The 23,599-nt window shown below is 39.6% G+C and overlaps 1 protein-coding gene across 6 annotated transcripts in view; it reads right to left on the bottom strand.

The window, feature by feature from the left end:
• The window catches only part of VBP1 (VHL binding protein 1), a 39,062-nt gene extending 17,849 nt beyond the window's left edge, over nucleotides 1–21,213 (bottom strand). The window contains exons 1-17 of one of the 6 annotated variants that reach the window (XM_063170571.1): nucleotides 21,053–21,213; nucleotides 13,470–13,612; nucleotides 12,214–12,289; nucleotides 11,278–11,380; nucleotides 11,011–11,104; nucleotides 10,795–10,906; nucleotides 9,666–9,772; nucleotides 9,006–9,047; nucleotides 5,480–5,565; nucleotides 4,293–4,416; nucleotides 3,546–3,682; nucleotides 3,130–3,233; nucleotides 2,127–2,273; nucleotides 1,626–1,685; nucleotides 1,411–1,521; nucleotides 639–770; nucleotides 491–521 (exon numbers count right to left, since the gene is read on the bottom strand). In XM_063170571.1, the coding sequence (XP_063026641.1) occupies nucleotides 491–521; nucleotides 639–770; nucleotides 1,411–1,521; nucleotides 1,626–1,685; nucleotides 2,127–2,273; nucleotides 3,130–3,233; nucleotides 3,546–3,682; nucleotides 4,293–4,416; nucleotides 5,480–5,565; nucleotides 9,006–9,047; nucleotides 9,666–9,772; nucleotides 10,795–10,906; nucleotides 11,011–11,104; nucleotides 11,278–11,380; nucleotides 12,214–12,289; nucleotides 13,470–13,612; nucleotides 21,053–21,185 (1,742 nt within the window). In that variant the 5' untranslated portion in view covers nucleotides 21,186–21,213. The remainder of the gene's footprint in view (nucleotides 1–490; nucleotides 522–638; nucleotides 771–1,410; nucleotides 1,522–1,625; nucleotides 1,686–2,126; nucleotides 2,274–3,129; nucleotides 3,234–3,545; nucleotides 3,683–4,292; nucleotides 4,417–5,479; nucleotides 5,566–9,005; nucleotides 9,048–9,665; nucleotides 9,773–10,794; nucleotides 10,907–11,010; nucleotides 11,105–11,277; nucleotides 11,381–12,213; nucleotides 12,290–13,469; nucleotides 13,613–21,052) is intronic. The other 5 variants (XM_063170566.1, XM_063170564.1, XM_063170567.1 and 2 more) reach the window with 5 other exon arrangements.
• Nucleotides 21,214–23,599: the final 2,386 nt, after the last annotated feature.

A 23,599-nucleotide genomic window follows, 5' to 3' on the forward strand; every position in this document is an offset into this window, starting at 1 on the left:
AGCCATGGTGTTAGTTTTCATGGAGAGGCAACAGCTAGAGTAAAACAACATGACAGGAAACCCAAACATCCCTTAATGCATGCACAGAGCTGAAATCTATGAACAAACACAGAATTTCAGTAATTACTTATGCATCTCTTCTCCAGTAAGTGTGAAGTCTGGGGCTTGTTTTTGTGTTCAAAGTGAACTATCAGTGCTGCACTGTGCATTTAATGATTAACTGGAGTTTGGGGTAACTTTTATAGTGTTTCATAAACATAAAAATACTTCAATAAAAATACAGCAATTGCAAAACTAATTAAAGTGATTTTCTTTAAAAGTTAAGGTTGGCCACATCGTGCTGACTAACCACAAACACACTGTTCCAATACACTTCTCAGTTATTTTGGATTGTTTCAAGAGATGAAATTCTTGCCATGTTAGTGCCAGAGACTGTTAAATAGTCACCTGAAAATATTCTAAGTACATATATATGCATACATATACTTACTTTTTGGATGGAGTTCCTCCAAAGCCAAGATCTGTCAGGGAAAAGAAGCAGACAAAATCCTTAAGCATTTTAATTTGAGAGGGGAAAAAAAAGCTTATTTTGCTTTTAGTAAAAATGGAAAAGTAAATTTTAAAGGCTTCACACTTACTTCCTACTAGATTTGCAAGTGAAGAATCAAGGTCATTTGCTAGAATTTTTCCACTTTGCTGACTGGCTACAGTGCCTTTTTGACTTTGTGGTGGTACTGTGGGTTGCAATACATCATCTAGAACGTTAAAACCTAAACAAAGAAAATAAAAGCAACTGTTAACAAAATGGTTACACTACATTTAATAAATGACATCTATAGGCCAGTGGGGTATTTTCTTTACAGAGCACTAAATTGAGTATATGTGAAGGTACAACATTATGGAAGTATTTAAGACTTTGAGAGAAGCATAGTATAACTTCTTATTTTTCATGGAATACTGTATTGTACCTACTAATCTAAAAGAATCTTGAACTGTATTTTAACAATACTTTGCTACACAGAAGAGAAAGACTAACTCAGGTATTCTTCGAGAAACACACAGAACCAGTTCTGCACTTCTGGATGGAATCAGAGAGAAATCATCACCACATATCAAGAGAAAATACAGAAGAAAAATGAACATGAGCTTACCCATTAGGAGAATCCAGTGGGCCACATTCAAAGTTTGTTCCCCCAGAGAGAGAGGAAACAGTTATTACACAGAGAATGAAATCAGTCCAAGCTAATTTCAAAGTAAATAACTACCAACTGAACTGGTTGCCTCTTATCAGCTCATAATCACCTCGCAAATATATTAAGTTAATAAATTTCCAACTGCAGTAGCAATTATGCTAAATTGTTAAGCAATTTTTGCCTGTAGGGTATAAATTAATCATAAGGCAGTTTTTACCACTTGCAGTCCTGTACTCTGGTGCCGTAGATTTTCCTCCAAAAACAGCATCAAAGTCCACATTAATTGTTGAAGAGGCAGTACTTGGAGAAGCTGAATGAAGAGGAAAACCTGAAAAAAAAAGCAGAGTAATGAAATACACCCATGAAGTAATATCATTGATTCTAGTGAAACCAGAAAGTTTTAAAAAATGGAAAGAAAAAAAATCCAATTACCATCAACAGTCACAGGATGATACACAGAAGCATATGTTGGTTTATGACCACTAAAATCATCTTTGCAAAAAGAGAGAAGAAAATAAGATCAGTTTTAAAGAGAAAAAGGAAGAGGGAACCCAACAATTAAGTCAGCAGTTAAAAATTAGGAAATTTTACTACTATAAAAAGGTTTTTTTTTCTATTTTACAGATTTGAAAAGCCAAGTAACTCCTGCATTCCCCATTACAAAAGAGAAAGGAGGCTGCAGTTTGAAAGATATCAGCTGCAGGTCTTAGGAAGTCTAGACTGGGCAAGCAGAACAAAATAACAGTTTATTTCAACTACAGAAATAAACATTTAAGGAAACATATAATTTACTACACCTGGAATTAATGCACCATTTTCACTTGTTAATAAAAAGTGAAGATTGGCACACACCACAAAAAGATTACATGGCCCATATTATCAGCATTATCACCCCCACTTGCAAATAAATTACATGGGGTTTGGTTTTGTTACCACTAAATAGTTCCACTGTTTGTTTGGAGGAAAAAGAAGAATTGATGAAAGGGGTGGCAGATTTTACAGCTTCTTCAACTGGCTTCATGTCAAAGATGTCCAGATGAGGTGGAGAACCAACACAACCATTTGAAGACGAGAAAGGACCTTTCAGATGCAGAAGTGAAGGAAAGAATACAGAGTACAAATAATGGAAAAGAAAAACAGACTGAATGATTGAATATGAGAATCTTTAGACAAAGTCAAATTGTAAATATTCTACCTAATGATCAAAGTTAGATACAAATTTTAGATAGATATTATCTAAAGACAAATCTTAGATACAAAGTTTTAGTTTCAGATAAAAATCTTAACAGCTCTGTTTAGGGAAAATAATCCTATTATTGACATAAGGTGGGAGGGGGAGAATGACAGAACATATATCAAAGAAGTTAGATACTGCATTTTTGGCTTCAATAATCTACCTTTTAAATAGCATATGAGAGTATCAATTCCACCTATTAAAATACTAACATTTACCATGGTGTTATCACTGCCTTCTTTTGGCATTTAAGCCACTTCTGACATCTAACCTGACCATTCTTTGGAAGGATGGGTGAAGAAACTGGGGCCCACAGCTTTTTTACAAGAACTCTGAAATTACCAACACCTTTTAAATGAGAAGTATATTAAATATTGCTTAATTAAATGGAAACACTATTCCAGGATGTTCTCAGTTAAACCTGCTTAGGTTTTATTTGCCAGTGTTTTTAAACTTAGATCTTGAGTTATATTTCTTCTCCCTGTCCCCTTTATTGAACAGTTCTGCTCCTGTGTTCCATCAACACTAATGCTATGTGTTCAAGGAGTTGGTCAGAATTTTTAGATTATTTACTTCATATTTTGTTATGAATGGTTGGATGCAAAATAGTTAAGGTTTAAGATGCAGATTCAATTAAGTATGAACCTTGTATTCTAAGAATTCCCTTATCATTTAGACAGTCAAATCAAGGTATGAGCTCACCTCCCCAAGCATTGCTTGCTGATGTTGATATAGCTGGAGTACTTTGCACAGTTGGAACAAATGCAGGCTGAAGATCAAAAAGATCACTAGAAAGGTTGGGCATGCTGGATAAGAAATGAGAGACAGAGAGCATAATATAAAGATATGTAACAGGCATTGCATTCTTGCTTTTATGAACACTCTTACCAATCTCATTTTCTCTTATTTGCTAACAGCCCATCAACAACAGTGATACAACAAACTGGTAATTAAGCACTTACTGACAAAATTATTGTGTGTACACCAAAAGAATTATTGTGTGTACATCAGCAAAAGGTACCTGAGAGGTAACCAGGATCACAGTTTTGCAGTTGATTGTGGAGTTACAGGTCAGTGCAGTAATACCTGTTTCTTTTGGAAAGCAAAGTATCTCTCACCTATTTGTTGTGGGTGCTGGTGCAGCAAAGAGATCAACAGCTACAGTGGTATTCACACTTTTTCCTGATAAAGTGCTTGGGGATGCTGATGTGGAAGTGGAATTTGATACTACAGAGATTTCTCTTAATCGCTGCTCCTGAAAGGTAAGAGAGACAGTTGGCATTTTAGTCTTATTAATTTGTTAACATTTCAGTCCTGGTCCTTTTCAAAGAAGAAAATTTTAATTCTATGAAGTCCTAAAAACAGAAAAATAACTGGAGTTAGAGATAAGGGTATTTGTTTTAACAAAGTACATAAAAATCAAGATGAGACTTTGATGTTTTAAATAATTCTTTTTTAATCCATATCTGCCTAGAAGTAAATCATTTCTAGTCAAGCTACACATTCCAGGCTCCTCCACAGTCAATCAGAGAAACAGCTCAATGGACCTTTGTTCAGGAAGGCTCATCTCTCTACTTCATGAGTCCCTTCATGGTCCAATTCAGATGTTCAGAAATCAGTATGACAAGGTGCAACCCAATCATAATGTAGCTATGTAACAGCCTTGCTTAAATTAATTTCAGGTTTACATCCCTTACTACTTCTAGATATGTTCACTGCATTTTTAGAGCACTGCTTAAAGCACAGGTGTATGTTTTACACAGCTCACATTCCTCACATAAAACACCTTGCAAGCTTCATCACCATTCACTATTTATCCAGCTACAAAAAATCTTTGAATACAAACCTTGATAAAAACATCCTACCTTAAGTGCCTGCAGTCTAACTTGCTCCTCCTCCAATGCCTGCTGCTTTTCTTTCTCATCCATCCTGCTGAAGGACATTCCTGTATTGGCAAGTGTGGAAACAGCACTGGATAGGGCACTGGCTCTAAAAGGAGCAAGAATTTTAAAAAATATTATTAAAAAACCCATGGTCAGGTATACATCACTCACAGTTTCATCATCAAGTGCCTTATCTAGTCGTGTGTCATCCTCCTTCCCAGTCACCACTTCCCTCTGGTACATAAAAGAGCAGACACACCAAAACCAGTTTGGTGACAGAGGCACAATTGCACAGTGTGACTCCCTCAAGTTTCAGTGGGTAGGAACTGGAAATGTGGAACACAGCAGTTGTCTTTCCTCTTTAAAGTTATCTAGACTAGACTGGAATGTTATTCTAATGTCAGAGGCACAGAAAGCTTGTTTGTACACAGTGTAATAGCAAAGAAAGCACATCATTACACACAGGAACAGAATATTGTGGCAGTGAATCCATAGATACTTGAAAAAAATAATCTGAGGGGAAAGACAGTAAATTGGGAACATAGCTCAGCCTGATACATTTATCAATATTTACCAAGTTTCTGTGGGACAAAGTCTATGCCAAAAGAGATCTCTCATTATTCAGTCAGAAATATTTTCATTCATACTGATATTGTACTTGACAGAAAGAATAACACAATTTCTTTCAGCACAACACATCTAAACTAATTTGGCTGTTTTGAAGAGGGGCTGAAGAACTTTTAGGAGAAAGTTAAGATAAATTCATGGTCTGAGAGGTAGGCCATGAATATATAAATAATAACAATTCAGATAAATACCATCCTATCTTGGGTAAGAAGAGTATCAAAATCCAAACACCTTATAAATGTTACAAGTCAAAGGACTTCAAAAAAGTAGAAGCTAAAATGAGTAACATACAAGATCTCAGCTCAGTGGTTTATTACAGCACAATCAGAAGTCCATCTGAGACACAGGCAGACATACCAACATTTCAAATGTGGCTAAGCTATCAGACTATTACTCACTAGATGTTTCATTTATATGTCTAGGAAGATACATTCAGCAGTGACTAAAAATCAAGAATAGCACACGACTGAATCCTGAAAATTGGTAGAATGACAATGGCAGATCTTAAGTACGGGCACTGTTGTAATTCACTGGGTGCTCACCTGCTGGCAGCAGAGACTTCCTTTGTTTTCTTTCCCTCCACAGAAGCCAAATGCTGTTCCAGTGCCTCAAGCAAGCTGCTGGGTGCCTAAAATTAAAAGTATTTATAAAACACTGCTTCTATCAACACACCATTGTTTAGTACACAGATTGTTTTTAGTTGGTGAGAAAACCAAACAAAATCTCACACATCAGTAATGCTGCCTTTGGGTTTTGCTGCCATCCTACACACCCAAATTCCATCTGCTCAGTGGGGGTTCCTTAAAAGGAGTAGGATCACAGGGGCAGGAGGGAAGGATTCCCCACAGTGGCTCTGCTTCTGTGCGTGCAAGTCAGATTCTTGGTTTTGGCAACAGTATTTGCTGTGTTAGAATTAAATGAATAACCCAAGCTGATGAAGCACTACTCCCTTAAACTCACACAAGTCCCCAGACAAAGACCTGGCCTTTTTTATATATTTTCCCAAGTAACAACAAAAACCCAGTCACTCTCCACTCAAATATTTACAGTCAAAGGCTTGCAATAGAAACACCTGACAACAGCAGGGATGTTAGGTTTGATAAAACAGGGAATCAAATCCAATCTGATCCCAAGGACACTACTGCAGATTGAGTAGCTATTCAACATGTAACTGCACAATAAACCAACTCAATTATTCTAAGTGAAAGAAATCCTACTGTAGATTCAGATGAAGGGAATGTACCTCTAAAATGTAAATCTATTTGCCAGCTCAGTCCTCCTCACTTGGCAGGGTTTCAGAGACATTAAGCCTCTCTTACCACTTGCCAACTTTCAGGAGGTAGAACAGATATAACAGGCATTGTTTGGAGGAAAAAAAAACTTGCCCTTGCTAGCCCTTCTGTACCAAAAGCTAGAACGAGGCATTTCCTGGAAAGAGGAAAATATTATTCACACAAGGCTTTGGCAGGCAAGCTCCCCTTTGAAATACTGGGCACAATTCTACCTTCCCACTTTCATTGAAGGCAAATTCAAGCTAGATTAATTCAGAGATGGAAAAAAAAAAAAAAAAAGCAATCAAAATAATCCTATAAAACTGCTTGTCTTAAAATGAAGACCTGAGCTTGTATTTCTTAAGTAGAGCAAGGTAAGCTAAGACAGTGTAGTTACCTCACCCCAGGTCATGAATAAATTCAGCGTTCGACCCAGACAGCTAAATCCCAAGGGGGACATTTTGAAATAACCTTTTGGAAAGGTATCAGGGACAAAAAAACCCAAACCAAAAAACCAAAACAACAAGTAAAAAACCAAAACAAAAAATAACCCAAATCAATCCAAACCTCCCCATACTTTTACCTTTCAGGAGGCACAACAGCTTGCAAAAGGCATTGCATGGCACAGCTGCTTAGATAATCTTAGTAACAGGAGACCATGCCCTAATTCCAGAAAGCTTCTCCTTGTATTTTTTTTCCTCCCAAATCCACTCAAACTTATTTGTATGGAAATGCATATTCTGTACTTACTTTTTTTAAAACCCTCTGAACAACCCCCTCAACCACAAGAACTAAACCAAACAATCCAGTAACCTCCTCTGAACTTTCTCACTATTGCACATGGCCAACAAAACATCAGACTTGGAGTGAACAGGATAGTTTTATATCAGAAATTATACCTGGGCTAATCCAGCCACTGACTTGAGAAAGGCTGTATTTCATTATTCACCTCCATCCCCCACCCCACAAAACACAAGACAGACTAACATCCATACAGAGGGAAACAACCCAGTTATGTTCATGGAATACAAGAACAGCTATTAACAGAAAGCAACATCAACAGGGCACCTACAAAGGAAATTTTCTTCACAGAAACAGGCAAAAGTGGCAATATTAAGAAATTACAGCAGATCCTTTTGAAGTGGCACTAAATGGATGGGCAATTATTCAACTCATATTAAATGCCACAAATTTTTCTGTCTAAGTGGAATGTTTAATAGTGGCACTGAAATTGCAAAAATGCACAGGATGCTGAGGTCTACCACCAGCTCAGAATTGCTTTTCTCATGTAAGTGCTCTTACAACAAAACAGCTGAGCTATTAGAAATAAAACGTTGTGGGCACAGTAGATATTAAGTATTTTCTCACTGAAAGTTTCAGATTAAAAAAAGCAGCAAAATGAAGTTAAATACCCCTACTCCTAGTAAATAAAAAAAACCCCACTTGCTTTCAAGAGCCTTTTAATGACCCAATTAAGTGGCCAAGTGCACACTAACCCAGTGAGGTATAAATAACTTCAGTATAATGTGATTAGCATAATACAGCCCAGCTGAATACTGCAGCACTAATCAAAAGACAAAGTATGACGCTAAGATCAAACAGCAACAGAAAACTTCAAACTCCTGTTTTCAGTCATTACCTGCCCTCACCCCGATGGTTTCAGTCATAGTTCCTTTTTACCACACAGGCAAGTTCTTAAAGTCATTAATACTAAATGCTAGGAGCAAGCATTAGAGATCTGTGCTTTGAAGCATGCTTGATTTCAGATGGAAATCATACTGTAGGCAGTAATGAACACCACTGACAATGGCTTGGGTTTGAATTCCATACTAAAAAGACACTGATTAAGGTTAGGCAAATCTTCACACTAGATATAGTTTTCACAATTAGCCCATGAAATTGAATTTCAAGAAGCTAGTGTAGGATTAGATGTGGCTGTTCCAACATTACACACTGGATTGTTAGCTTGTCACTGACTGCACTCCAACAGCTCCAGTACTCAGCTCTAAAGCACTGCAGTTTGTGCCCAAGCCTCCTCAGGCTGTTTATTGCACCCTGCAGGTTACTCTGTGCTACAGAAATAATGACAAACACACTGCTCTGTTGGGCTGGCCCTAGGTGAGAAATAAAACATCCCTATAAACTGTAGGGACTCCCAAAGAATTATCTTATTGACCTCTGTGCACTATCAGTGTTTCCTGCTCACCAGGTCAAACAAACCATTTTCTCACCTCCCTTCTGCCCCTCAGTTTATCCTCACTGGAAGATGTTTCCCTGCATTTCACCTTTCAGACTGAGTTTTCCAGCACACAACCTGCATGGCAAATGTCCCTCATACTACTGAATAAAATCAAAGCCAGCATTAAGAGCTGATATAGAAACATAAAATTTATTCCTCAGACTTAAGGGGACAGAAAAAAAAAATCAACTGAACCAGCTCACTGTCATCTTTCAGGGTGTTGGAAGACATTGGAGTGAAATAGAAGGCTTTCCTCTAGGCATGGAAGATACTTCTGCTCACTTACCAGGGAATCCTCTGTGATAAAAACCAGAAGTTCTTGAAAAATATTATTTTCTGTGGGTTTTATTGCTTTAAACAACCAAAAAATCTCCTTAAGAACTCCCAAGTGTAAGTACTGAATACATTTAATCCATGTGAGAAGCTACTATACATATTTCCCACATATAAATACATGAAAGAGAACACAGCCTCAAGAAGATTACTATGCTACATACCAACCTTTAAAAACACAAAGAAGAAAATAACTGGGTTGATCAATATGCAATGTATACTGACCTGAGTAAGATCTGGAATGTCACCCTGATCAATTCCAACTTGCTGGGTTTACAAAAAAAGGAAAAAAAGTACATTACTACATGCAGGGTCAATGAACATAAAAACACATTCAGCAGTGTCTGAATGTTACATAGAAGCTAGCATATTAAAAAGGGATATTCACAATTTTGTGAACTGCTTCAAGTTTCATTAGGAACACACCTTAGAAATCAAAAATACATTAAAATGCATCTCAAGGCAAACTCAGCTTTTCATCCAGCCTAACTTTCATGCAGAAAAGCCTGCTAGAAGCATTAGAAACAGCCACATTGCTTACTGGAACTAGTTATCAATTTTTAAGTACTTACAGTAAAGGAGAGCCCTATAAATATCTTTAAATAGACTGCAGTAATCAGTTTATACATTCTGGAGCATTCATAAAATTTATAATGATACTTCAGAAAGTTTACTATGTGGTCTGGCTAATAAAAAGGATATAACCAAGAATCCCACTCCATGTTAACAAGCATATACAATCTTTAAAATATCTAATCTCTAGAAAACTTCCTTGTATAGTGAAGTTAAACAAACAATCTGTTTCAAGGTGTTTCTGTGAATATTGGTTGTGTACCAGTACAGACAGTTAAATTCTATCCTTTCCATACACATAGATTTATTTACCTCTGCTACTTTGAGGAACTCTGACAATTTGGTCATTCTGGCTAGAAATTTTTTGTAAATATCCAAGCCTTCTTTGCACTGGTTCTTCTTCATATCAAAATATCTTTCTGAGGATGCAAATAAAACTCTTGTAAGATAATACCCTCCCAGGCAAAAAGCTGACACAGTGTTATAGAAGTTAATTTGATACAAAGTTCAGTAACAGGACAGTAGTAAGTCAAAGCTATTCAGGTATTCAAGCTTATTATAAAAGGTTTCAGTTATTCCTATAAGTCAGTCAATAAAAACCCACTGATTTTTCTGTTTCACTGTGTTAGACTATAATGCAAAAATTTATTAAACATGGATGTGAATCAGTGCAAATTGTTAAATTAGGTATTATGGTGAATATTTTCACAAAGTCAGCTTTTTTTCTAAAAGCTGGCAATGAGACAAATTATTTTATAATTTGAAAATTTTCCTGGTATTTATTTACCTTTTTAGACCCTGAATCAATACATTTTGATACTGAAGTATCAAATGTATACTGAACTGACCTACCCAAAGGAGCATCAACCACATCTTGTACTTTTTATGGTTCTGCTCTATATACTTACAAATATGGCACTGTGTAAAAATTAATGGATTAACAGAACAAACTGATGGCTTCATTCATAAATTTGCTTAAATAGTAATGAAAAGGCTTTGCTAGGAGCTTATCACCCTTTTAGAACAACCCTCAATTTCATCTGATCAGCTCAGGCAGATTCACCTACCAGTCAAGGTTTAAAGAAAGAACAGGAAAACAGAATTCAGCCATACTGTGAGTATATTAAATACTCAAAACACCACATATCTCACCAAACCTTTACAGTCCAATTGCAAAGGTTATCCATTGCACTTTCATGGCATTTTTGTTTCAGTGTCACCAATCACCCTCTCATTTCACTTTCTGTTTCAATATGCATTCTTCCAGGTAGAAGTGGATGTGTAAGCCTATGCTCCTGGTCACTAAAACTAAGACAGGCTTCACTTAACAGCAACAAAGCAGAGAAAATTTATTAAGAAACTGAAGTAATAAATTGTCTATGTTCTTTAGTTTTTTTCAATATCTTTCACAAAATTAAAAGCTAAAAAAATTCTCACATACCTAAAAGATTAATAATCCCCTCATTGTATGCTGCAAAAAGTCTAATGGAATCTTTAAAGAGGAGCATAAAGGCAGCATTTATAACACCATTTGTTAGTTCATTTGGATTTGCCTGTGTAGAAAGCAATGAGAAAATAAATTAGTATTTAACAAAATAATGAAACTCTCACTTCAAAGTGAGAGGATGTTACTTAACACTGAGCTTAAAGTACTTACATCAAAATCAAGGAGTGCATCAAGCTGGTTCTGTATGATTGGAAGGGTTTTCAGAAGCTTTTCAGGATTCATAGTTCTCATCACTCCATCTATCCTACAGAGTAAAGGACATACATTTATAAGATATAGAGACATTGTATTGTTTCAACACTGCTTCCAAGGGCTAAAAGAGCACCATTCTATGGCAAGTTCAGGAACAACTGTGTTCCTCCTTGTCCCACCCCCTGCAACAGGAAGGGTCAAACACAAGTAGCAGAGTAGTCTTACCCTCTTTTCATTTTGGTGAAGTCAACTGCTACAAGTCTATATGAAAGTGCTTTTTCATTCAAGTATCTGCTGTATCGCCTAATGAAGGTAGACATATCATAGCCTGGAAGTTAAGCATTTGTAAATTAGATATTTTGAAAGAAAAACTAAAGTTTTTCAGTTCTTTTCAAGAACTGTTCTCCTACTAGCCTATTTTACGTCAGCTTGCATAAGAAGTCCTTCCTAGGCACTTTCCAGGATCTTGAGATGAGACATTAGTTTCTTCCCAAGTGGCTAAGATTAGGAAAGCATTTGGTGCAATTATGAGAATAAACACCTAAATACATTAAAATATTAGGCAAGAACTGAGCATGAAAGATTAGGCAAGCACCAAGCAGTTCTTGTTAAAATGTACTTGAAATTAGAATAAAAATGTATTCCTAGTAAAATGCTGAAGAGTTGGATAACTTATCTGCCATCTCTCAAAAGCCTCATAAAAACCTAAAAATGTTTTCTACCACTAGCAAGTAATTGAAGGACTTATCAGAGATTTGAAGAAGTTCTCCCTATTTATACAGCACATCTTAGTTACCATTCCATGCACCTTAACAGTAAATATTTACTGCTGAGTCTTTAAAATGCAACAACAAAAATTATTATTGTACTGATAATTCATCTGGTTTATTCTAATGAGCATTAAGAGCTCACTTAATAAAATTTACAGCTGTGTGTGCAATGCCACATACATTACAGATAGATTTCTAGTACTCACCAGGTAACTCAGAATCTCACTTTACCTGTGTCTGCATTCTTGGCTGGACATTCTTTGGTGTCTCACACAATAAAAATCAAACCAGCCTTCCACTTAAACGTCATTTAGCTGCTAGTGTGCACCAAGGCATGCACCACCACAGAGAAAAAGGAGTAGAGCAATCTCCTTCAGTGAAAGATCCTTACCCTGCATGGCACTTTTGTCCAGGTAGTTATTTAGGTTGAACAAAGTGTTCCGGGATGCAAGATACTGGATAAAGCGCTGTTGGTGAAGAAAAAATGGAGAATGTAATTGTTGTGAGAGTCAAAACACAGAAGCATTTTACAAACTACACTTACTTTGTAACTGTTTCTTGTGACCTCTGTGAACAATAGGAATTAGTCAAAAGGGGGAAAATTGGAGGAAAACCTAAATACTCATTGGCAAAGCTTCTGACATCCAAACTCTATTTGGCAGAACTATAAATTTAAACTAAACAAAGAGACATCACTGCTCATAAATAAAATACAAATAATCCTAGAGGAAGCTGCCTAGTTAACTTTGTACTTTAGAACAACCAAGCTGGAAAAAACAAAACAAAAATACCACTTGCATAACCAGGCTCCTGAAGTTTGCTGCAGCTCAGCTGCTGCAGTGTGAAGAGCACACTCTGTTTTACAGGTCATTTCTATCAAGTTCACAGAGCTTGGCAGAGAGGAGGAACACCAAGCTTTCACAGCAGGTTAATGGCTGGAAAGCTCTTCTAAGAATTGTCACTTCAGTGTTACCAGTGGTGAGCAATCATTTCTTAGGTCAATGACCACACACAGGTTCAGGACTGTTACCTGACCAAAGTTTAGCTTTTAACACAAGGCTTGTGCAAGAGAGGCCACATTCCTAACTCCATGTTATTGACTAGGAAGATTTAATAAATTGTGATGAAATAATTTAGGTGAATTAAACACAGTAGAACAGTGCTTCAGAGGAATGTTAACAGCAACAACATATGAAGACTCAACCCATTAGATGATGTCTTGCAAGATCAAATATTCTAGTCACCATATTCCTCTCCCCTTTACCAAGTATTCCTTCTTATCAGTTATTAGGTTGGCTGCACATTTACAGAGAGCTAACAAGACTCTTCTGCTGTGCTCTTACTGATAAGCACTACCCTAATGAAGTAAAGCTCATCAGAAGTCTTTCAAGCCTTTATTCTACAAAGGTCACTCACTATTCCCTCACAGACCAGCCCAGATACCTGCAGGTAAACTGCAAACACTGATATATTTTGGTATTGAAATAATGAAGGAGTATTTTTTTCTTCAGGACACATACTTTAGAGCTATCAGCAGAGGAAAAACAAAATCTTTGAAAAACTGAAGTACATATCTAATGCTTTACAGATTGAGACAATTTTTTAAAAGCTGTCTAGTAGGCTTTAAGAGAATAAATCATGTCTTACCTCATTTCCATACATCATGAGGTGGTGTGTTGTAATTAGAGCTTTGAACACTACAACCCAGCTACTGTTTGCAGTTCTCTCAAAGAGTGTATCTGCCAACTGTGGAATATTCACATTCATTTCATTTGTGCACTGTATTAGATCTAAATTAAAGGAAAAAAAAATCAAAGCATTACAATGAATTACATGCTCAGAGGATCAACATGTTATTTTGTGGTTTTTACATTGAGAATTCATACTGGAAGCATTAACTTCAGTTGTTTAAGAAATAATTGAGGTCCTTTATACTCCTTGCTCAGATTCACTACATTTTACTGAAACACTCCAAGTATGAACTTCAAAGGCATTTCAATAATTTTATGGAGTCCCAATATCTCATCAATAAATAACCTGTTCCATTAAAATCTAATTTGGAGCCCAAATTAGTCTCTGAAAGCCAGTGTGAGCTGGCTGGATGTGTGACCTTCTGGATGCTCAATGCTTGAGGCCACTCCATCTAACAAAAAAAAATGAAAATCTGAGAAGCAACAAAAAGCTGAGACATCCCAACCTCATGAGATCAGCAGGCAGCACAACCCTGCCATTCCCACCTAGGCCTGAGTACTCACATATGATGGCAATGAGATGCTATGAATCTGTAAAATATGCCTCTTTTCTGTAAGAAATAAGAGCAAGAATTTGCATCTATGCACCCTTCCACTTAGCTTCAAAACACCTGATCACAACCTTGAGTATTTTGTGGTGGATCATGGTAGGTCTCAGGCTTTCATACAAAAAAGCTCTTTGTGTCCTAGACTGACAATAAACTCAATAGTAGAACATTAACTTGGGAGGTCAGAGACAGAGAGGTTCAAGACTTAGCCTGAGATTTAGCACAAAACCAGGGCAGGCTCCAGCACACACATGGGAAGAGCACTTGCCTGAGAAGGCTACAGAAGGCACTTGCTGAGAAAAGAGCAGAGAACTGAACCCAGGACTACTCTAAACCCCTCAAGACATGCACATCAGACATTTCTTCTCTCTGTGCTAAATTTGGCTCAGGTGAGATCAAAGTACACCCTAAGGACTGGGCAAGGCCAGTAAAACAAACATTTGGTTAGAAAAGCTTCCTTTGTGGCCTCTCATTGAAGCTGAGCCTGTGAGCAGCCCGTGGGTAGCAGAGCCCAGTGCTGTTTGAGCAGCTTGTCTGGATGAGGAGCTGGAGGAGGGCAGGGCCTGGGCAGCAGCTGAGAGCTCCAAGGTGCTGGCACCACTGAAACAGCCAACTGCAGCACAGAGAGCACAGACTGTTATCAGAAGCATTTTAAATGTCAACTTAGAGCTCACACATTGGTAATTTAGGACAAAATACTTCATAGAAATACTGCACTTAAATTTCTATCTATCTTTCTAGTGCACAGAGTATATTACAGATGGACTTCAACCAAAGATTGGTTTATTAAGACAAAGTCCTTCGATTAAGAATTGCTGTTTAAAATAGTTTAATAACCAGAGTAATTTTAATAAAGAATTTTAGTATCTCATCAAGGTAAAAAGCTATAAAATGCAAGCTATAATAAGTTACTAATTTCATTCAGATGTCAGAGATTTCCAAGTACGTACAAAACATTGAAGCTGGGATAAAAACTTTCACTCTTACTAGCAACACACAAAAATGCTGCAATAGCTGCACAAAAAGAAGAGCACCAGAAAGCAGCTTTAAGCAAGCTACACATCAAAACCTTATTGCTGAATAGTATTCAAATAGTGCAATATTTACAAATGTGAACTTTCTCAAAACCCAAGTAATTTGTTAGCTACTACTCCCTACTCATGGTTATATCACCATCAGATGCTCTGTCAAATTAACAAGTACTTTAACCTACAAGTCCAAACAGTCTATAGGCAATTATTGCCCCATATCACAAAGCAACAGCCTCATCAATTGAATGAGTATTTTGTTGTGACATTTCTAAGTAGTTATCTCAAAACATACTAAGGCAACTAAGTCTTCCTGAATCCAATCAGTTTATAATCAGGTATTATAGAAATACATGGGAAATACTGAGCAGTATCTAAGAGCAGCAGCTGATGTGTCTGTACCCCACACAGAAATGTTACAGGACTATTAAAAGTCCTACTCTCAGTTTATTAAAACCAGCCAACCAAAAAAACCTCACTAACTCTTCCAAGAGCAATACCTATAAAACTAGGGAAGAGTTAAAGAAATTCCATTGATCTGCTGAGGTCAAAGACCACACAGCTTATCGAAAATATTAAATATTAATTCAGCACAAAGCCCTTTTGCTTCACATAACCAGTAAGCAAGTCAAAGTTTTCACCGAAGATTTTTCAATATTAAATGTGCTCATTAAATAACAGATGGAACTAGAAGGAAGATCCAGGTTAAAAACCAAAATCCTGCTGCTCTCCAGTCACGCTAATCGAGGTATTTTCATTCGTATTTTGCCAGTGCTCCCCAGAGATTTCTGTCCTGTCACCTTCCCTCAAGCTCAGGTCTCCCAGCAGATGTTCCAGCAGGCCCCAAGGTGATGCTAACACTGGGAGATCCTTTGCACATTCTAATGTCTGTGACTGCTATTGAGTGTTCTCACAGTGCTGCTGGGGCACAATGTGACAGGAATCCTGCTGTTACACCTGCATGCAGTGCTCTAGCAGGGGAGCTCTCCTCAAACCCCACATCCATAAAACAAGTTTTGTTTTATGCCAGAATAAAGGTTTGACTTCCACAAGCAGCCATGCAGATCTCTTCTGTCAGGTGTCAGTAAGAGAGTGAAGCTGACAGAGCTCTGCTGCATTTGAGAAGCTCTTTTGTTATTGTTTCATTCTCAAGTGTGGACGGTTCTGTGTAAGATACACGTCTGTCCATTTCAAAAGGCAACCAAAATGAAATACCCCACAAAGGCAGGGCACTAGGAGTCTGATTGAAGCTGTGCTGAGTGAGCTGCCACCCCGTGCACTCGAGCCATGCTGAGGGCAACCCTCACTGGCTGCCCTGAAGACAATTTTTACAGGGGGTACCCAGCACAGCCTGGTCTTTGAATCCAAACCTCCTTCAACAGCCGAGCACTTAAATCACAGTTACCAATATCAGAGAACACATGCTTAGACAAACAAAATGTCTCTGAAATACTAAACTAAGCAAAAAATGTCAGTGCATTTTATAGGCCAAAACTGGACTTTCTTAAGAGCGTGTTGCAAAAGACCAAGTTTAAAAATAAGACAGCTTCAATAAGGCTACTTAGGGTAATTGAAAAAAGTATTATTTTACAACTAAAGCTGGCATTACATTTTAATCCTACAATTGAGATACATAAAAAGAAATGCAAGTGCCATTTCTCTAACATGATTCTTGTAAGCCTGCAATGGGAGTATCTATACAGAGACAACTGCAGGGATCTATTACAGCTGGTGGCACAGAAGGAAGAGGCTATTATCCCATACAGCTGGAAGGAGAAAGGAACACATGCACCTGAGAGACTGACAGCTGGGCAGCAGTAACATGGATGTTGGCAGCAAAAACGGGAATGAAATGCACAGGGTGAGTGATGCTCATTTTCTTATCGCAGTACTTATATAAACACTTCACAACTCAAAGCATTTTGCCAATTACCCAGAGGAATCATTTCAACTGCAAGTGAAACTGCAGCGCTATTTCTAGAATGGAATTTAGAGACATGTTAACATCACACAGGGAAAAAAAAAAGAAAAAAGAAAAATGAAAATAACAGCTAACAGCTTTAAACCAGAAGAGTACCATAGGGGTTTTTCAAGCAGCCTGGAGGAGCTGTGAGTATCTTACTGCCTAGAAGAGTACTTAGTATTTCTTTTCCACAACTCATCTGAAATACTGGCACATCATCTATGAAGTTATACAGCTCTTCAGAGAGCAGCATAAATCCAGATATGAAAAACAAAATAAAATATATATATATATCAGGTTTTTGGAAAATTCTCAGAAAAAAACTGACATACTTTTCAACTTTTAAGTAATAGGAAAAGCCATAATTTTCTTGAGTCAGGAATCTCTCTCCCGAGAGCTGTAAATACATAAGATAAAGGCAACCATAATAGTTTAATATTCATGTATTTCTTTCATTTTGTCACAGGACTGAAACTGCTTTAAGACAGATATAAGAACTAAGACCATTTTCCTCAGTCCCAGCAGGCTTAAAAAAATACATTTTTTTCTAGAAAGTTGCATCATAGATGGCACATTACAAAAATGTAAAACATCAGAGTCACTTCAGCCAACCTTCTCAGTGTAGCCAAGGAACGTAACAATTTTTGCTGGAAGACTTAAAAGACAGCATTCAACTGTTACAAACATTGTTTTGCCCTTGTTTGCTCATAGTGCATGTCTGAGAGCAATCTTTAAATTTCAGTTATTTTATAACAGCTAAATCTGAATTTTGAGTTACTTTACCAGAAGCAAAGCAATTCAGCTGTTGTGTCCCATTCCCCCACTAAACAAGGACACAGGACAGACAGCCCATAATGTTTTAAGAAAAGCTATATACAACCCCTATTTATAGATCCCCACAATATTAATTCTTTTTTCTGTTCAATTATTGTGCTGAAAAACTTCACAAATTGCTAAAGAACTTCAAATGAATGACAGCCACTGGTCTGTGTAAAGGATTCAAAAAAATGCCTTTGTTCTGTATCACAACTTGCACATCTCTGCAAGAACCACACTGCATCAGCATTCAGTTGACAGACAAAAGCTCAGGTTGCCAAAAGAAAGAATGGGCAGTACCAGAATGACAGAGCCAGAATTAGCACTTCTTAGAAGGTTTCCAAAGCTTGTATACATATGGGAGTTTGAAGTTTTGATTAACAACATTACCTTCCCCTCCCCTGTGCTTCTTTAGTGGGTTGTATACAACTTAAACTTTTAAATTAACACAGTAATGAAAAAACAGCTTCTGTTTAAGCTGCAATTAATTTAGGGGTTTGTTTTTTCCAAGTTTTGGTCTACATACAAGTCTACTCAGCCAGTTACAGCTTGGCTACAGCTTTGATTTATTGTTTTTTCTTGTGATTCTTCAGTGGTTAGACAAGAGGATGTTTGCCTCCAAAGGTGTAAGAGCCCTGCTCTGCTGTAACCCAGACTCTGAAGGCTGAGGGAGTGACAGAGCTGTCACCAGGAAAGAAGAGACAAGACCTTCAGGTGCTCCACTATCAGCCTCTACAGAACATTTTATAGTATCTGAAAATATTACAAAATACTACAGAAATAGATCTGTTTACTTATTTAGGACACCATGACCTACTTTAAAAGGTAAATCCCCAAGTATACCCATTGACATTGCTTAGGTTTTTGGGGTGGATGTTTTTTCACTCTTGAAGTAAAACATGACTATACTACTCAGCAGTTAGTAGTCAGATAAACCACAAGACTCTTAAATACTCACAGACACTGGATATGTAACACCTTTCTGTAAAACCTATACTGAAATTCCACAGTTTTTCTTGCTGAGGAAACTTGGCAGTAAGGGGATTTTAAGAATTAATCTGAACAGAGGGCACAAACTGATACTCCTCCACAATCCCTGATACAACTGCAGCAACTCTCAAAAAATTGTTCCTGGTAAAGCTTTTTCCTGAGCAGCAATTACAAATAATACCAGATGGTGTGGCATTTTGAATGGCACACACACATAGTGACCAGAGTACAACTACCAGAGTTTTACATTAAATCCAAGCTATGTTTTCCTTCATAATGTACTTAAATTGGGAAGTACTTGCACTGTATCTTGGAAAAACATACTGTATGATTTTTTTTTTCCAGAGATTGCTGTATTTTGTATCTACCTGCTCACATTCAATACAAGTAAATCTTGTGTCAATTGAAAAAATAAAAATGCCACTCAAAGAGTTGCAGATGTTTGCAAAGCAGTGCCTGGGTAGGCTCAATGAAGACAGGAACATGTTCACTGGGAATTTTTAAACCCTTTCAGACATATTTAAGGTACCATATTTCACATCTTTTTTTTCCCTACCCCACCTCTAAAGCATTCCTCTCTTTCAGATACCAAGTGATAATAAGATTTTTGTCTGTCTTGGGCTGAAGTCTGAGCAAATGAATTACAGCAGAACACAGAACTCACGTGGCACAGAAGGGGACTGTCAGGAGACTGACAGCTCCAAACAGCCTGGGAGCAAAAGGAACTTGTTAGTCAAAAGGCAATATCAGTTTATGGTATTCTCAAGTTAAGAATTGTTCCATGTTTCCATTTCCTTATTTTGTAAGGGTGACTTACAGCTGATGACATTATTTCAACAGTATGTTCAAACAACACACTACCTTTTTTAGGATTCAGAACCTTTCAAACTATTGAGCAAGCTGTCACCACTTTCTGGCTTCCTGTTATGTTGCCATTTCTGGACTCAAAGGTTACCTCACTGAACTTGTAGCGCAGGCAGAACACAGACCAGTAGAAATAAGGTAACTTTTAAAAGGTATCTTTAGAAAACAAATTGTCAGTTACCCAGTTTTTAAGCTTTTCATTTCAACACAATAGCTGCAGTGTTCACTACTGTAGCTGGATGCCACCCATTCAGATCAGTAACAAATGAAATATATATTTGGCTGGTTTTAACTGTTTGATCCACACCAAAAGCTCTCACACAAGCCAGTATGAGCAGACCAGTGTCACAGGGTCACACATCCCAACTATCCTCAAACAATATAATCCAGAAGGCTTCTGCGAGAGCCTGAACCAGCAGCACCTTTAGTACCATCAACTTGCATGAATCCTGCAAAAATACCTGCCTGCCTTTGAAGAAACCAGCAAAAGGCTTCAAGCCTTTTTTCCTCTCTTTAATGGAAACGCACACGCACTTATTTCGCTTTCACAAGCTGCAGAGCGGGTATGCTACAGAATGTACAAGGTTTGTGCACTTTTGAGCAATCAGACAGGAACTCCAATTGCTACTCTGTTACTAAAGCGAGGCAACACCACTGACGCTTCTGTAGATTTCAGGGGTAACTCTCGGCATCTTTTGGTACAGACAAAGAGGTTTTAACATACTTAGTTTAAACGTATTAACAGCCATATACTCTCATCCAAAAGAAACGCACTGATCAACCTACGCCCTTCCCTTTACCTCGCTTTTAATCTTTTACCTCGTTTCACGATTTGTAAAACAGAAAACTATGATATTTCAGGAAATGATCGAAATGTTTGAATGGCTGTAGTCCACGGGATGCACAGAAGGATTAAACAGTGCTTCAAAAAAATTAAATTCTGCCTTGCAACAGTAAACACACCTTTTCCCCAGGTGTCGGATTAGCAAGCACCACTGTATCCAGAGCACAAGAGCTAAGCAGCTCTCAGCGAGAACAGCTCATGAGCTGGGAATATTTTTGCTCCCCGGGCGCGACCAGGTGTTACAAACCTCGCTCCCTCCACGTGCAAAATAAGTTCTGGAGACCACACCAGTCACGTCCACCCAGATTTACCCGGCACTCCCTCCAGTGCAAGCGGCCGGCTCTCCCCTGTCCCCCGGCCGTGCCCGACGGGCTGCCCCGGGCTCGGAGCTCCAACCCCGGGCCCACCCGGCCGGCTCGTACTCACAGTCCAGGTGCTTCTTCTTGGGGCCCATCACCTCGTGGGTCGTCGCCTTGCACACAGCCTTGGCGACGGCCGAGCCGGTCACGCTGTGCTGCGCCGCCGTGATGCGGTCGGTGATCGACTGTCCCGACATCATCGCCGCGGCCCTGGCGGCGGCTCCGCCGCTTCCCCCCGCAAGGCCGGGCCGGCGGCTCCCCCGCGGCCGGGGGCGAGCGCAGCCTCCCGGAGGAAGGGCGCCGGCGGCTCCCTCCGGCAGGAGCGCTCGCGGGGCTCCGCCTCAGCGGCTCCCGTCGGCGGCCGCCGCCGCCGGGGCTCTTCCCGCTGCTCCGCGGAGCGCCGGCGGTGATCGCTCGGCTCCCGGCACCACTCGGCGCTGCCGCCTCCGCCCGCGGGTGCACCCCGGCTTTCCCTTTCACATTACGCTCACAGACAAAATGGCGGCGGCCGCGGCGTCAGGTGACCGCGCGCCCGCCCCGCTCCCGCCCCGCCGCTGCCGAGCGGGGCCGGGGCCCGGCTGGGTCGGGGCTGGGAGAGCAGCGGGAGCGGAATGGAACGGGGATGGCAGCGGGACGGGGCCGGCAGCGGGATAGGAGCCGAGGCCGCCCCCCACACCGGGCCTCAGGTGTCCGCGGGCGGTGGGCGCTCCGTGACTCGTCCCCCGCAGCACCGGAAAATCACACAGTCAGCTGGGATGGAAAAGACCTGTGCGATCATTGATCCCAGGCTGTGACCCAACACCACCGTGTCAACCACACCAGGGCACTGAGTCTTTTCTTAAACACCTCGGGGTCGGTGACTCCAACACCTCCCTGGGCAGCTCATTTCAGCGTCTAATCACCTTTTCTGTGAAGAAATTCCTCCCAATGCCCAACCTAAACCTCCCCCGGTACAGCTGGAGACTGTGATCTCTGTTTCTGTCACTATCTGCGTGGGGGGACGAGGCCACTCCCCGGCTGGCTGAGCCTCCTTTCGGGGAATTGCCCGCCGGCCCTTTGTTCGTGGGTGGCTGTGAAGGACAGACGGGCCCTCACGGCCGGGGCGGCGGGACAAGCACCGGCACGGAGCGGGGGCCGGGGGGAATGATCGAAATAAAATTTTCATCACAGATCACAACGATGCGGGGTGGAAGGCAGCTCAGGGATGGTCTAGTTCCACTTACCTGCCATGGGCAGGGACACCTGCTAGACGCAGTTACAGTAGTTTTTGTGGTGATGAGTTTTCCTTTCTCTTGTGGACTTTACTTTCAGAAGCAACGTTTGGAAAAAAAAAAGAAAAAGAGCCCAACCTCCCATGCTGAGCCTGTTTCAAGGGGGACTGTAGGCTGGAAAAGACCTCTGTCGCCAAGCAGTGCCACATTTACTTGGCTTTTAAATCCCTCCAGGGCTGGTGACTCCACCACTGTCCTGTGGAGCCTGTTCCTGGGCTTGACAACCCTTTTGGTGAAGAAATTTTTCATACTATCCAATCTAAACCTCCCCTGGCACAACTGAAGGCTAATTGCTCTTGTCCTGTCACTTGTGGCTTGGGAGAAGACATGAAGCCACAGCCTGGATGCCATGGAGCACTACTCACATGTAGCCAAACCACTGGTGGGTTCTCAAAACCTTTCCAGCTACTGATACCCAGCACAACCCTGTGAGGAAAATCCATCCCAGCCAGACCCAGAACTGTGACAAAAGAATGCAGCATCACTACTACTCAGTCAGAGCAAACATTTCCCAGGCCATTCCACACAGGAGTATTTTTTTAATTTCTGCATGTATAGTACACTAATATAAGTGTGAACACTCATACAAACAGAAGATAGAACACAGCAATAGTTATTTTTACTTTGAAGTAAAAATACAAAAAGTAAGGAGAGTAAAAAGTAGGCAGTTATGAGTGTTATAAACAAAAATCTAGCAGCTTCTGACAGTCAACTCATATTTTAGGGTGCTGATTAAAACTGTATTGCTTAAATTATCCCTGAAGTGAAATACACCATAAATATGTGGGTAGACTGCCACAACACCAACCGTTTGCTATTGCAGTACATGTATAAAAGCACTAAAGCAGGAAACACTTGCACTCACAGTACTTTGTATTTCACTAGTACAAAAAACTTTTGTCTTTTCATAATATTTGTGCGATATAGAAGGTGTTTCTTAGGTGGTTCAGCATATTCCTTATTGACCATGGCAGGGAACAAGGACTACTGAAATATCTTCTTACCGACTTATGCTGCGTACTTAAACCATCTTTGTACCCAGCACAAAGGTTTATACATTCTCATTAACTACTGTCATTAACAGGCACTCCCATTCTGTGGGTTTCCTCTACTCCTCCAAATGTTCATAAAAGCAGGCTATAGTTTGAGCCCAAGAACAGTGTGAAGTTCTTGGGCACCAACACCAGCTTGCAGTCACTCAATGCCTTGTGAAACTCCTCTTTTTCAACCCAGTTCATTCCTGGTGGTTGCTCCCACTGTGGTGAGTATGTAGTGCTCACCTTGGCATCTTCATGGCAGTGTCCAGAACAGTCCAGAACATTGCCAGGACCTGCCATATCAAA

Source organism: Melospiza melodia, chromosome 16 (genome assembly GCF_035770615.1).
Source record: "Melospiza melodia melodia isolate bMelMel2 chromosome 16, bMelMel2.pri, whole genome shotgun sequence".
Lineage (NCBI taxonomy): Eukaryota > Metazoa > Chordata > Aves > Passeriformes > Passerellidae > Melospiza > Melospiza melodia.